This window comes from Microtus oregoni, unplaced genomic scaffold, assembly GCF_018167655.1.
Source record: "Microtus oregoni isolate MIOR12 unplaced genomic scaffold, Mior012 000019F_ref0000042, whole genome shotgun sequence".
Lineage (NCBI taxonomy): Eukaryota > Metazoa > Chordata > Mammalia > Rodentia > Cricetidae > Microtus > Microtus oregoni.
The window spans coordinates 30,111,048-30,125,349 of record NW_024543078.1 but is presented as its reverse complement, the minus strand read 5'-3'; the positions used below and the strand labels follow the sequence as shown (position 1 = coordinate 30,125,349).

General features: G+C 40.5%; 1 protein-coding gene across 1 annotated transcript in view; it reads left to right on the top strand.

The window, feature by feature from the left end:
* The window catches only part of Vwc2 (von Willebrand factor C domain containing 2), a 153,541-nt gene that overhangs the window by 21,131 nt on the left and 118,108 nt on the right, over positions 1–14,302 (top strand). Inside the window, exon 3 of the mRNA XM_041669424.1 lies at positions 4,888–5,017. Within this exon, the coding sequence (XP_041525358.1) occupies positions 4,888–5,017 (130 nt within the window). The remainder of the gene's footprint in view (positions 1–4,887; positions 5,018–14,302) is intronic.

Here is a 14,302-nt window from a genome sequence, read left to right as displayed (position 1 = left end):
TTTGCCTCTAGGCTTTTATCTTTATCTATTCTATATACTTTTTCCCCCTTTTACTGGGTAGCTGGGTGACTGGCCCCTGGTGTCCTCTCTCCTCCTTTTTTCACTCCTGTCTTTCTTTTTCTCCTATTTATTCTCTCTGCCTGGCAGCCCTGCATATCCCTTTCCTGACTAGCTATTGACCGTTCGTCTCTTTATTAGACCAATCAGATGTTTTAGACAGGCAAAGCAACACAGCTTCACAGAGTTAAACAAATGCAACATAAAAGAATGCAATGCATCTTTGCATCTTTAAACAAATGTTCCACAGCATAAACAAATGCAATACATCCTCAACTAATATTTCACAGCAAACAGAAAGTTGTCTCAGTGTCACACTGAGAGAAACTTGAGCAGAAAAAGACCTCAAAGCCCGCCCCCACAATGACACTTCCTTTAACAAGGCTACACCTCCTAATAGTGCCACTTCCTTTGGGGACCATTTTCTTTCAAACCACCACACCCACTTCTATTTAATCAAAAGATACAGCCTCAGGGCTTGTTGCCCCTGCTGTTGCTGGGCATGTGACAAGGGCACACATGTAACTATCCAGTGCTATGAGGGCAGCCCCAGTTATGACTGATCTGCTTTTATTACCATTTAGTTACTGTATTTATTTGCATTTTCTTGTCTATGATGTAGTCTATGTAGTCAGAGTTGTTTTACTGAAAATATTCTGCTTTGGATTTAGGGCATGTTTCGTTGATTTCCTATGAGGAGATGCTGCTTGCAAGCATAGCACACATTAGGTAACAAGAAAGTCATGTGGGCAAGGGACAAAGATAGAGATCTTCCAGTAGAGGCCAGGTCCAGCTACACTACTTGGTCATCACTCAACACACACACACACATACACACACACACATACACACATGCACAAAAAAAATCTTATCCTCACCCTCACAAAAGGTGGCAGAAGAAGTTCACACTTTTGAAATTGTAGCTGGATTCATGGCATGAACAGAAAATGTCTTCATTCTCACTTCCAGTTGGGAAAAACTATACTATTCTTATTGATATGTATTGGGATCACTCCTAGTTTGTTGATGTGCCTGAGGCTGCTGAACAGAGTCGGGTTTAAAAGGGTAGATGGTCAATCTGGGTCAGAGCCCGAACTGTGAGAAGATCTAGTCCTGAGTCCCTCTGGGTCCCCATCAGCCTCAGAGGGACCACTTTTAAAATGTGCTATCCTGAGGTTGAGCCTGGGGACAATTTCCTTGGTTGATGCCTGAGATCCCATGAACCCTGGGTTTTTGTTTTGTTTCGTTTTGCTCCCATTTTCTTTGTCTTGTTTTATTAATTTTATTTTTAAACTTAGCTACATTTCATATACTGTAAGAAGACCATACAATAGCCCGCGGGATGAAGTTAAGTGATGGCTTACTGGAGGAAAGACCCCAGCTCTATCCATGCTTTGATGGACATATCTCAGCTGGGTCTAAAGTCAGCAGCAGCTGATTCAGCATGAAATGTAAAAGGAGCACAGGTCTTCACAAGTGAAGAGTAGGAAAGTGAAAGCCAAGACACTCGAATGATAAGCACCACTGGGTTCGACAATCAGGAGGTAGCATTAGTCCAAGGAATGCCTGGTTAACTGGGTCTTTTTTGTTGGTTTTTTTTTTTAAATTTATTTATTTATTAAAGATTTCTGCCTCCTTGCCTCCCATTTTCCTCCCCCTCCCCCGATCAAGTCCCCCTCCCTCGTCAGCCCAAAGAGCAATCAGGGTTCCCTGCCCTGTGGGAAGTCCAAAGATCACCCACCTCCATCCAGGTCTAGTAAGGTGAGCATCCAAACTGCCTAAGCTCCCACAAAGCCAGTACTTGCAGTAGAATCAAAAACCCATTGCTGCCATTGTTCTTGAGTTCTCAGTAGTCCTCATTGTCTGCTATGTTCAGCGAGTCCGGTTTTATCCCATGTTTTTTCAGACCCGGGCCAGCTGGCCTTAGTGAGCCTATAATTCGTCATCCTAGAGAAGCTAAATAAGAAGGTGAACCCAAAGAAAAACATATAGGCACCCTCCTGAATATTAACCTTCATCAGGTGATGAAAGGAGACAGAGACAGAGACCCACATTGGAGCACCGGACTGAAATCTCAAGGTCCAAATCAGGAGCAGATGGAGAGAGAGCACGAGCAAGGAACTCAGGACTGCGAGGGGTGCACCCACACACTGAGACAATGGGGATGTTCTATTGGTTAACTGGTTTTAACTTAATCTATGACCAGGAATCAGCACAGGGAGTGGCAAGAGGGCCTGGCAGGTGGTCTCAGAGGAATATGGAAACCAGGTGGTCAGGAAGGTGTGTGATTTGGAAAGAAGTGTCAGACTGTATTGCCTTGCAGGAGACAGGAACATGAGCACTGGGCAGGCAGTTCTGAAGTGAAGCTGGGTCCTGGGCAAGGTGGGAACCCCATTAGTACACATGAGAGACTGCTATCTTAGGAACTAGGGGCCTGTAGCCTGCTGAAGAACTCTTGCCCTGCAGGTACCAGCAGAGCATAGGGAACCCCAGGGAACCAACAGATTGAAATTCTATCTCATTACCCTCTCTTTCTCGGAGCTAGGGTGGCCTGAGCGTGGGATCGGAGTGAAGACAGCCTTAGTGTAGGAACTGATGACAGGAAATCTGGGTGATAGAAGGAAGACTGGAGAGAAACACACTCATAGTAACCCTGATGGACTATTCATTCTGATTTTTGAGAAATGAACAAATCCCCATAGAGCCAAGCCAGACTTCATTGTATGTAATTAGAGTAAAACCCGCCATCAAATTTTAGAGAAATCATGAGACTTTTGAGAAGAAAAAAAAACAGATTAAATGTGTATCTACACATTTGTATTCTGAGGTTGTACTCTGAAGCTCTCATGTGGTTTTAGGTCGAGCTAGAGATATGGGACTTCATTTCTAGGTCAGGTTGTGGCCTTATGTGGAAGAATGGACTCACCAAATGCCACCTGCCTATATATTGATTTTCAAGTGCACATTTTGCCTTGGACATGACATAGGGCCCGTTTTGTCTCCTTTAAATCTACCGCATGTTGAGCTTTATCCTTTCTACCTAGAGCATGGCCAGGGTGAAGGGTGGGTTCCTAGCTATGGAGCAGCTTGCTAAGGACATATGCAAATCCGTGACCTCCCTGCCCATTGCTAGTTCTGTTGCCGTAAGTGGGGTTGACTTCTGCTCCCTCGGGAAGCATAGCTCTGCATCCCTAATCCACACCATCTGGGCTCCTTGGCTTCTGCCTGAAGTCCTTCCAGTTAAAGGGATCTGACATGCACTTGGCTGCTTCTCTTGCAATTCAAGGTCTTTGCTTCTAAAACTTAGAATATTTTCCGTGTTGCTTGCTATGTACATCTGCTCTTGAGACAGAGATGCAGTGCTATAATCAGGAAAAACTGAGGAAAACAGCAACAACAACAAAAACTCACATTGCAAAATCCCCCACTATATTGTGCCAAAAATACTTCTTAAAACTGTGCATTTATATTGGGATAAACTTTGTTTTAACTTGCAAAGTAGGCTAACATTTTATTCTGGGCTATTGTGAAATGTTTACCCCTGTTTCTCTCTCTGTCTCTCTCTCTCTGTCTCTCTCTCTCTCTCTCTTTCCATACACAAAGAGACAGAGAAGGAGAGAGAGAGAGACAGACAAACAGACACACACACACACACACACACACACACACACACACACACACGTACACACAGGTGTTAGAGGAGGCCACTTGTTTGTTTCCAGCTTCCGAGACTTGAAATAATCACTCAGAAACTGTATTAATTAAATCACTGCTTGGCCTATTAGCTTATGCATATTTCTGGATAACTCTTAAATCTTGAATTTACCCATTTCTATTCATCTGTGTATCACCACATGGCTATGTCTTACTGGCATGGTTCTGGTTCATCTGTCCCCGGTGGTATGGTGGCTACATGGATTCTTACTGACTCTGCCTTCTTTCTCCTAGCATTCACTTTAGTTTTTCCCACCTAGCTCTATTCTGCCCTGCTATAGGCCCAAAGCAGTTTCTTTATTAATCAGTGGTAATCATAACATATAGAAGAGAATTACACATCACACAGGGGAGGGGCAGGGGACAGAGAGATGGAGAGAAAGAGACAGACAGACAGAGACCTGTCACCTCTCAAAGCTTTGGTTCCCAGAGGAACATGGCAGCACTGATGACATAAAGGGGTGACCCTGTAAAGCACTGGAGAAGGGGAAGTCAGCATGGACCTATAGTCAGCATATTGGTTTAATTCCTTAGAATATCTGGTGAAGGCAAATTGTTTAATTCCTCTAAATCTTAGGTTCCTTCCCACTAAACAGGATCATCCATAGCAGGAGGGCACTTAGTGTCCTCTGGGACACCAAGGTCATGCAGTTTCTAGCAAGGGGTTCCTGGCTTCAGAGGACTGGCGTGTCTTGTGCTTTCCTTTCTCTCTGCCTCCTGCCCTGTTCTGAGAAATACTGGGAACAATCCACGTTAGACTAAGTGCAGAGTTGACAGAGTTATGGAAAAGTAAGGCTTTGCTGAGCAAGAAATCAGTAGTAACTTGATTTCGGAAGCAACAGAAATATTTCTTCAGAAGGATGCTTTCAAAGAAGTCCCTTCAGTGAGAGCTGCCCTGACTAGAGCTGAGAGGCTGAGTAGCCCCAGTGAGTGCTTTTATTTATGCCTAAGGCAACACCAGGAGCTTGTGTTCACATTTGAAAAAATACTGTGCCTAGCCACTTAAACATGTCATTCCTGAAACTCCCGGTTATCTTCATACCTAAAATTAAAGCTACGGTGATATAGGGTAAGGACTGTGGGAGGTGTGACCCTGATCATGGGCTTGTGTCTCAGGTGTCTCCGTGTGAGCGGTGTCGCTGTGAAGCCAATGGTGAAGTGCTGTGCACAGTGTCGGCGTGTCCCCAGACGGAATGTGTGGACCCCGTGTACGAGCCTGATCAGTGCTGCCCCATCTGCAAAAACGGTAGGTGGAACTCCCGTCGGGACAGTGCGACCTGCAGCCCCAGCCATGCTCTGCTTCTGTCAGTGAACTATGTGGCCATGTACAGTTTTTGTAGACATGTCTGTGCCCTGCCATATAGACCACCAGTAGGTTAGGGGTAGGTGCAGGTGATACTTACTGTGAATCAAAATGTTCAGTCTCAGTGGTGTCTGCTTTGTGTTTTATAGATGTTATGAAATTTGGAGGGAAAAATTCAATTCTACCATGGAGGAGAATTACTTATTTTAATTTAACTTTGTTTGTTCTTGCAAAGCTGTTTCTGTTTCCGAGACAAATCAAACATGTTTGTTTTTCTCATTTTCTTTTCATTACTAAGAGAATTAAAGTAGAAACATAATTGAATATTTTTCAAAAGCAAATTAGACAAGAAGAGAGGTCTCTCTTTTTCTCGGGGAGCATCCTTGGTACAGCAAACACCAGACCCGCTTTATGAAAGGAAGCAACTGGAAACCTTTGTCAAGGAAGAATGTTTACCTAACTTACAAAGAAGTATTACTCTTTTACCTGAAGCTATTAGGGCCATAAGGGTGTGACTTTCCCACAGGGTGTTTAATGAAGGTGCATCCTCACCAGAATGGGCCAGGGGATTACAACTTAGTTAGATGATTATTGGAGACATAGAAGACAGTTTTGAAGAGAACAGAGATAGGAAATCTGACCAGTGGTTCTGTATCTCAGTATTGCCCCTAATAGGAGAGATCGGGATTCCTCAAGGATGTTGATTTATGGCTTATCATACATGTCTAGGGTGTAAATGTGAGTATTGCAGGGCTAATTTGTGATGTCTGTAAACGTGTGCTTCTGGACAAACGCTTGATGGCTCTATGATGACTCTCTGGCTTTAGAAACAGCAGGTGAGATCTGTATTCGTGATTATATAGGAGTATCAGTTGTGTTTCAATTTTGACAGTCTTGGGACATCATTAAAACTTTGACCAGGTATACGCACATACCTAAACTTCCTTATGACACATTGTGAAACTCTTGACATGTATAAGTTGAAGAGGAAAGGGAGTTTCTGTTGATGCTGGGTAGCCTTCCAGTGGCAAGGTCACTGTGTTAGAAATGAGTAACTTTGGAGGACGGTATGTTCAGTCCTGAGGGCAAATGGACAGAGTGCAAGGAAAAAGGCGAGAATGTTCCATGTGAAGCTGGTGGTGTGTTTATGAAGACACCATGATGTGTGATCTCATTTCATGAAAATGGAGACAATTGGGAAGGTCAAGAGTGTTTTTGTTTTTGTATTTGTATGGACATTGTGCCTGTGTGTACATAATGTTTGTGCGCATGTGTGTTACCATCAGAGGTCAGAAGAACATGTCAGGTCCCCTGGAACTGGAGTCACAGATAAATATGAGCTGTTATGTGGGTGCTGGGAATTGAACCCAGGTCCTCTGGAAGAGCAGTCAGTCCTCTTAATCCACGATCTAAAGCACCTCAAGTATGTCCATTTAAGAAAGAATGTAAAACAGAACTGCAGGAAACTAATGACCTCTGGAAGAAGAAGAATTAGAATCTCCAAGGGCTGAGGCTCCTGATTGTCTAATGCAAAGTGGTCTGAATGAAACCATGTATAAACAAAGGGCAAAAATGAACTCAGGACGATAGATATAGATAAAGATAAAGATATTTGTCTTTACATACATATATATGGACATCATACATGTTACATATATGTATGTAACAATAATTACCAAAGACAAAAAAACTGTAAATTTGAGCATGGGGGAACATGGGATGCATTGAAAGGAGGAGAGGAGGAGTACACTGGGAGGACTGGAGGGAAGAAAGGGAAGGAGGGAAATGACATAACTATTACATATTAATTTAAAATGTAAAACCATAAACAAAAGAAAGAATGTTACAACACTGAAGTAGTGTGTGGGGAATTGAAATAACTTAATTTACTAGTGTAAATCGACAGTAAGAGACTGAAGAAGAAAGAAGCGGTGGCAAGGCCAGCAGATTATCCTTGGAGACAGTGTGTTAAGGTATGACACCAGCAAGGCCAAGAGCAGCAGTCAGGACTTCAGATGGCGAGGAGATGGCAGCCAAGCTGGCTGGCATGGCTTCAGCTCCCTGCTGGGAGAGAGGCTGAAGAAAGACCTTTCTCCAGCCTAATGAGTCAGTGAGTGGCTCCAACACTGACACCTGAGATACTTGGTAAACAAAGTACCAGAGATTGTCAGTGTTTCTCTTGTTAGTTACAAACAATGTGTTCGCATTAGCTAACCTTGGAATCCTACCTGGCATGCCTTCAATAAATGGGAAGTCAGAATTTCAATCCCTGTGTATTTTCCACAGGGAGTGAAAATAGACATCCAGACCATTGGAGAGTTAACATATATGTCCAGTTAGCTGCTCTCCCTACATTTGTCTGCTGTTGATGTTCTGCTTTGTTTGGTTCATGTTTTCCATTGTCTTGCTCACTCCCCACCCCCGACAATACAGCCCTGCAAATGCATGGCCCCATAGCACTGGTAATGTGGTCATTTGTCCAAGAGTAGCCTCCCTTCCTCCCATCACCAATAAAGAGCTATCAGACTAGAAATTTCTTTATGGTTTGTTTTTCCCATAGGATTTATTCCAGTTAAGGGACAAAATCTTTCAAAGACCTTTGAAAGATATTTGAGTGTCATGTGTTGATATGCTAAACTTTGCAAATTTTAGCCAAAAATATTTAGGCTTAAGAGGTGACTTAACAGTTATGAGCATGTTCTACTCTTCCAAAGTTAGATCTCAGTTTGACTCCCAGAATCACTTTAGGTAGATTTCTGAAACTCCAGCTCCAGGGGAATCCAATACCTCTGATTTCTGATACACCAGCACTCACAAGCTCACGATTAAAAATAAAACTAAAATTTTAAAACCACAAATATTCAGTGTCATTTATCTTTTTCTGCAATCAATCTTTCATAGTTTTAGATATAATTTTGTTTGGGTGAACAACAGGTATTTCAAAAATAAGAGGTATAAAATAAGATAAACTCAGAGATTTGCCTGCATTATTGAAGGATGGCTTGGGAAAGGGCCTCTTGGTGGCTGCCCTGATAGTACACTTTAAATATTCACCCATTGCTTGTTTACCTGTGTGCTTTTAGGGGTAATAGAGATAAAGTCAAGGCATGGTTTTTGACTTATTAAATACTTCTAGAAGTATGATGATATTTTTATAAACTAGATTTATTTATGGAAAGTTTCATATTAAGACATTTGAGTCAATTAAACTGAAAAGCAATAACTTCTTATTTCAAGGACTACAAATATTAATACATTAAAAGGTGTCTAACTGTATACCTCTGATGAGATTTTGCCTTATTCATCAGAGAATTCTTAACTTTGAAGTCTCCATTTTAAGACATTCTGACCTTGACAGGGTGTCAAATCTGACTGAAAAATGCTTGCTTGAAAATGAAATCTGTGTCTGTCAGAGATGGATGCTCTGATAACTGACAAAGTTAATGGATAATTTACAGTGGTCCAGCCCTGCCTCCCACACACAAAAATGATGGTTTTGTAAGAAGAGATTATTTCTTATATGTAGTTAATTATAGGATATCAAAAGTGGATGCTGTATATGAAATTAAACATCTGGGTAGACTTAGCTTGGTTGAAGCAGTGAGGTTTAACCCTGATCTCTGCAGAGCTGCCCATTATCCTCATGCTGGCATAACTTAACCCACAGCATTAAACAGCTCCTCTCTTGGCAGAATGGAAATTGCAATTCAGTTGCTGACTGTCAGTCACTTACATCAAAAGAGCAGAAGTTTAAAACCAAGAATGTCTGCAGTATAAATAAATTATCATAAATCAAGTATGCCTTAATCTATTCACTTTGTTGACTTGTGGAGCTCAGTCTCTCAATGGTCTTTTCTTTCAGTAAAAGGAATGCATTGTGGCACTGTTTCCTCCCACCCCTCTCTTCTATACAAACAGGGTGCTGTATTGTATCAGCTTTATCCAGTGGCAGATGCATCCTGCCCTTTATGCACCTTGATCATGGGCATGTTTGTCAACATTACACAGGCATGCAGCTTCTACCAGTGATCATATCTCTGTTTTGTATAGATGAACTTTCTTTTTTACAGCCCCAAATAACAACATGGAGATGTATTATTAATTATGAAAGCTTGGCCTTAACTTAGGCTTGTTCCACTAGCTCTTATAATTTACATTATCTCATCTATATTAATCTATGTTCTGCCTATTGCCATTACCTCTCTTTCATCTTGAAAAGGAAACCTTCTGTTTCCTCTTCCTGTCTTGTTGGATTCTCTTCAGCATCTCTATTATCTGTTCGTACTTCCTTTCTCTGCTTGGAAGTCCTGTTTATACCTCCTCCCTTGCTATTGGTCATTCAATTCTTTTTTTTTTTTTCGAGACAGGATTTATTTGTGTAACAGTCCTGGCTATCCTGGAACTCCTTTTGTAGACCAGGCAGGCCTCAAATTCACTGACATCCACTTGCCTCTGCCCTTTGGTCTAAAGACTTGGTAGAGGTAAAAGGTCTCTCTAGTTGCTGGTTGTTTTGCTTTTTTGATCTTCAGGTTGAACTCCAATATCTGTCTCTGGGTTTTATTATTTGTGCTACAATAAGTCATGAGGATTCTATAGCCAAGAAGATTTACCATGTCTCATCCAGTGTCACAGCTGTTTTCATGTCAAGGGATCAGCACACACATCACCTGTCCTGTAGTCTTTCTTGGCTTTTTCCCTCATGTCTGCAGCCAAGAGCCTTAAGAGTTCTCCCCAAACAAATCTGATCTTTATTAATTTTGAAGTAAGCCATAACTTTTTGTTTCCAGTGGAAACAAAGGCATAACATCTCCCCCAATGCAGCATATTTTCTGTCTTTCATTTTGAAGTGAAGACCTTCTGTTTTTTTTTTCCTTTTTTCTTTTTGTTTTTGTTTTTGCAAGACAGGGTTTCTCTGTAGCTTTGGAGCCTGTCCTGGAACTAGCTTTTGTAGACCAGGCTGGTCTCAAACTCACAGAGATCCTCCTACCTCTGCCTCCAGAGCGCTGGGATTAAAGGCATGCACCACTACTACCCGGTTTGAAGACATTTGTAAAATAAATAGGTCACTTTAATTTAGCAGTTCCCATAATCTGATGTCTCTCAGCAGCTATTATATTTTTACATTAGCATTTAAAAGTTTAAAGTCAACAAAGCACCATGCAGAATCCAGAGATCCTGTGTATTTCTCATCTTTACATAGTTTATTTTTTTATATTACTTACTCTTTTTACAGACTATGCATTATTTTAAGCTATGTTTTTCTATGACTGTCTATACTCATTTCCTTTCCTTTCTTCAGCATCTAAGTGCATTTTTAAACATACCTTTTTAGAGGTTTTCTGTGTCTGTACCTGGCTTTACTAAGTACCTGAAGCATTCTCTAAATGTATGAGACAAATCTTAAACTGCCAAGTCAGCCACCATGTGGCTCAGCTTAGTGCATGACATTGGTGGCTCGCTCTAGCCCTCAGGTAGCAACCAGAAGCAGCACCTCTGTACACCACCAAGCGCTGGCCTGCCTGAGAGACTGCTGGACTAGGAATCCACACCTGGCTCATTGTCCGGAACATTTTTTGTTTTCTCAGGCCCTGTGTTTGGACATTCAAGTACTCACGTTGGATGCCATATGTACTGAATCTTTCTTTGTCCACTGAAAGCTCAGCTTTAGCTTAGGTTTGTCTCACTAGCTCTTATAACTTAAATTAACCCATTAATTTTTATCCACATTCTGTCAAGCAGCTCATACCTCATCTCTCCATTTTGGCCATGTTGCTTTCTCAGCATCTGTCTGGCTGTTTTGCCTTCTTTTTCCCAGAGTTCTCTCTCCGCCCTGAAGCACCGCCTATATCTCTTACCTAGCCATTGGCCATTCAGCTTTTTATTACACCAATCATAGTGTTAAACTTTCACACAGTGTGCAAATGTCCCACAACAGCTCTGCACGTGTGCTATGGTCTCACTGTACAGCTGCAAAGAGGAGAACTAATAAGAAGGATGCCAGGTATGCAGGTTAACTGTGCTTCTCGGAGAGACTCAGCAACAGGAAGAGGAGAACCTCTTTCATGCAAGAAGCACAAAGGCATGGGACATAATGCTTATTTCTTTCCTGAAGTCTCATTGCTGTTTCATAATAGTTATTTGCAGGTTTATTTTCATAAGAAAATATAGATGTTTTTTGGATGAGCATGTAAAACATGGAATTTTAAGATAAACACTGAAATTTCAAATCATTAGCTATACTGTCATAGAATATGTGAGAAGCACTGACAGAAAATAAGGCAAAGTTTTGCTTGTTTTTCTGAGTATTTCAAAACACGATATAACTACGGTGAAGAATGAAAGAGAGACTGGAATAAAACAGATGTGTTCGGGCTCCTATCCAGAGCCTCTCATAAGGAGAAGACATAATGTCACATCTTTGTACAATTTTACCAAAGCAATGATACCAGTCTCATAAGAACTCTCTGTTACTGTCCACAGATAAATCTGTAAAACCTCTAAAATTTTTAAAATGTCAGAATGAATTGGTTGTAATAATAGTTTTCCAGGTTAGCTTCATCAGGTCACTGTTTAACACCCATCTATGTGCTGGGAGTGGTGGCCTAGGCCTATAACTCTAGCCACCCAATAGGCAAAGACAAAAGTACAAGACTAGCCTGAGGAATTTAGCAACTTTGTCTCAATACAAAAGATAAATCTAGGGATAGAGATACATAGGTCAGTGGCAGAATTCTTGCGTTCAGTGCCTGGAGCCCCAGGCTCAATTCCCAATACCACCAATAAGAATTTTTTTCCATATAGCCCTAATAAACACATAGAAATGAATTCAAAACAACATTCTCAAATAACATCATAGATATCAAATGAATAGAAGTATATCCTACTTCTACTGACCCAATAGAAGTTCAATAAAATTACTCTTTTTTCTTAAAATCACCATATTATTTCTAAAAACCAAACAAAAATTGAGAGTCAGTGAACATGCAAGAACAACTGGGCGTGTACAGAGTGATAAGAGGATTTATTCAACATCATAGACTTTAGCAAACTGTTATGTAGCCCCAAAGTTTCACGATGACAAATAGAACAAAATAGAGAGAGAAAATTGATGGAAACATCACATACTAAGCCGTAGATGGAGGTGGAGCTTTTCTGTCCGAACTGCCTAATCATAAATAAACACACAAAAGCTCATATTAATTACAAAATACTCAGCCTATAGCTCAGGCTTATTACTAACTAGTTCTTATAACTTAAATTAATCCACTTCTATTAATCTATATTTTGTCACATGTCTCCGTGCTTTACTTGTCTTTTAGCATGTCTTGTTCTTTTGGCAGATGGCTTGCAGCTCCTTGACTCTGCCATTCTTACCTGCTGTATTTTCAGTTTGACTTTCCTGCCTAGCCTTATTATGCCTTGCTGTAGGTCAAACTGGCTTTTTAAATAACCTATGAGAGTAAAACATATGCACAGTATACATAAGGGTTATTCTACAGCACTATGCAACTCAGTCAATCCTGAGATCCATCCAAAAATTGATGTTTCACTAACTGAATAGCAGATGAGTTAAAAAAAAAAAAGTCTAAATTATTTCCTCAGACTATATAGGGAAGAGGAGAAAAACAGAGACGGAATTCCCAAGACTTGAGATTTAAATATGGAAGTTGAAACTAATAATTTTAGAGGGAAATACATCTTCATGATGTTCAACAGGTGAGAAATAGCAGAGCACTAAAATCACCAGCTATATGGAAAAGGTGATAAGATAAACTTTATTAAAAGAATGCATTTCAAATAACACTATTAACAAGGTAAATGCGGCTCCCAGCCACCATGTATCATGAGAAAATGCATACAATACATTTGTCTGGGAAGTATCTATGGTTCTAATGCATTAAAACTGAGCAGAGAGAAAGGACAGAAATAGATCCAGGAGATTCCAAAGCCTCTGAATACTGGTGTCTTTTCTACTCATCAGAGAGGTGTCTATTCTCAATACATTTTACATAGTGATGCAGAACACGTGAAATGGGGGGAATGAGCGTCAAATAATTCCAAGATAACTCAGAATAGAGTATTCTAAGGCTTTTATTTATAAAAGGGAACTCACGGATTACAGCAAAGAAATAGGAACGAGGTCCAACATCCAGGTGTGGGTCGTGGTAAGAAGAGACCCAGCAGGGCAGGACCACAGCGTTTTGGTACCCTAAGTTACGCCCCAACCTGGTCCAATCTCTTAAAGGCCATTGGCTGAAGGAGGTTCCCATCAACATACCAGACTTCTATGACTGTCTTCTCACACTGTAGTCCCATTACAGAACCCATCTTTAGTTTACATAGTAGAGAGATAAAATCAAAGGAGAAAAGAATTCCTCATCTCAGAATTAAATAAGCTAGTATTTTTGTTTATTTTTAAAAATGTTATGAACTTTTATTATAGAAAAGTTTGCAAGTCAGTAAAAACATTGCACACCAAAATGAGCGAGACCCAAAGTCTATACAGCTTAATGAAGTTCTCCACGCTTAGAATAGGTGTTAGGAACAGGAGCTGTGGACCTTCAGATTGAGTTCTCCACTGAAAGTGAATGAGTACTAACATGGAGTTCATTGTTATAATCAAAGGCACCTCTTGTAATTTCTATGTCACTGAGAGAATCAACAAAGAAAATGAGCATGAACCACAAGAACACATAACTTTAAAAATGGCCTTTAAGCAGAAATAGAGACCAAACACAGGAAACAGAGAAAACAAAATGTATATATGTTCTTATCAGTAAAGCCCAAAATACATAAGTTTGAAGAATTCAAAGATAAATAGAAGAATAAATCATTGTATTTACAAATTTCAGTATGCAATATTTAATAGACAATCCAGACAGAAAATTATCAAGGTTATGAGAGACTTATACCAGCTGCAGGAGGTATGAATACACTGCCCAATTAGAGGTCCTCATTTTGTTGACTGCAGATAAGTGTGCCATAGGAGAAACCAATTACTAAGCCGTAGGAAAATTCCCACTAAGCATTCCAGACACAAGCACACAAACACAACAGAATTCAACAGAATCACATTAGAATTAACAGCAGCAGACAACCTAGGGAGTCTGAAAACATTAGGTAATCAAACCGTGATACTTTTGATCACCTGTGAACCACAAGAAGAAACCACAGAGATTTTAGGACATACCTGCAACTGGTACAAAATGAAAAGCACCTGCTTTAATT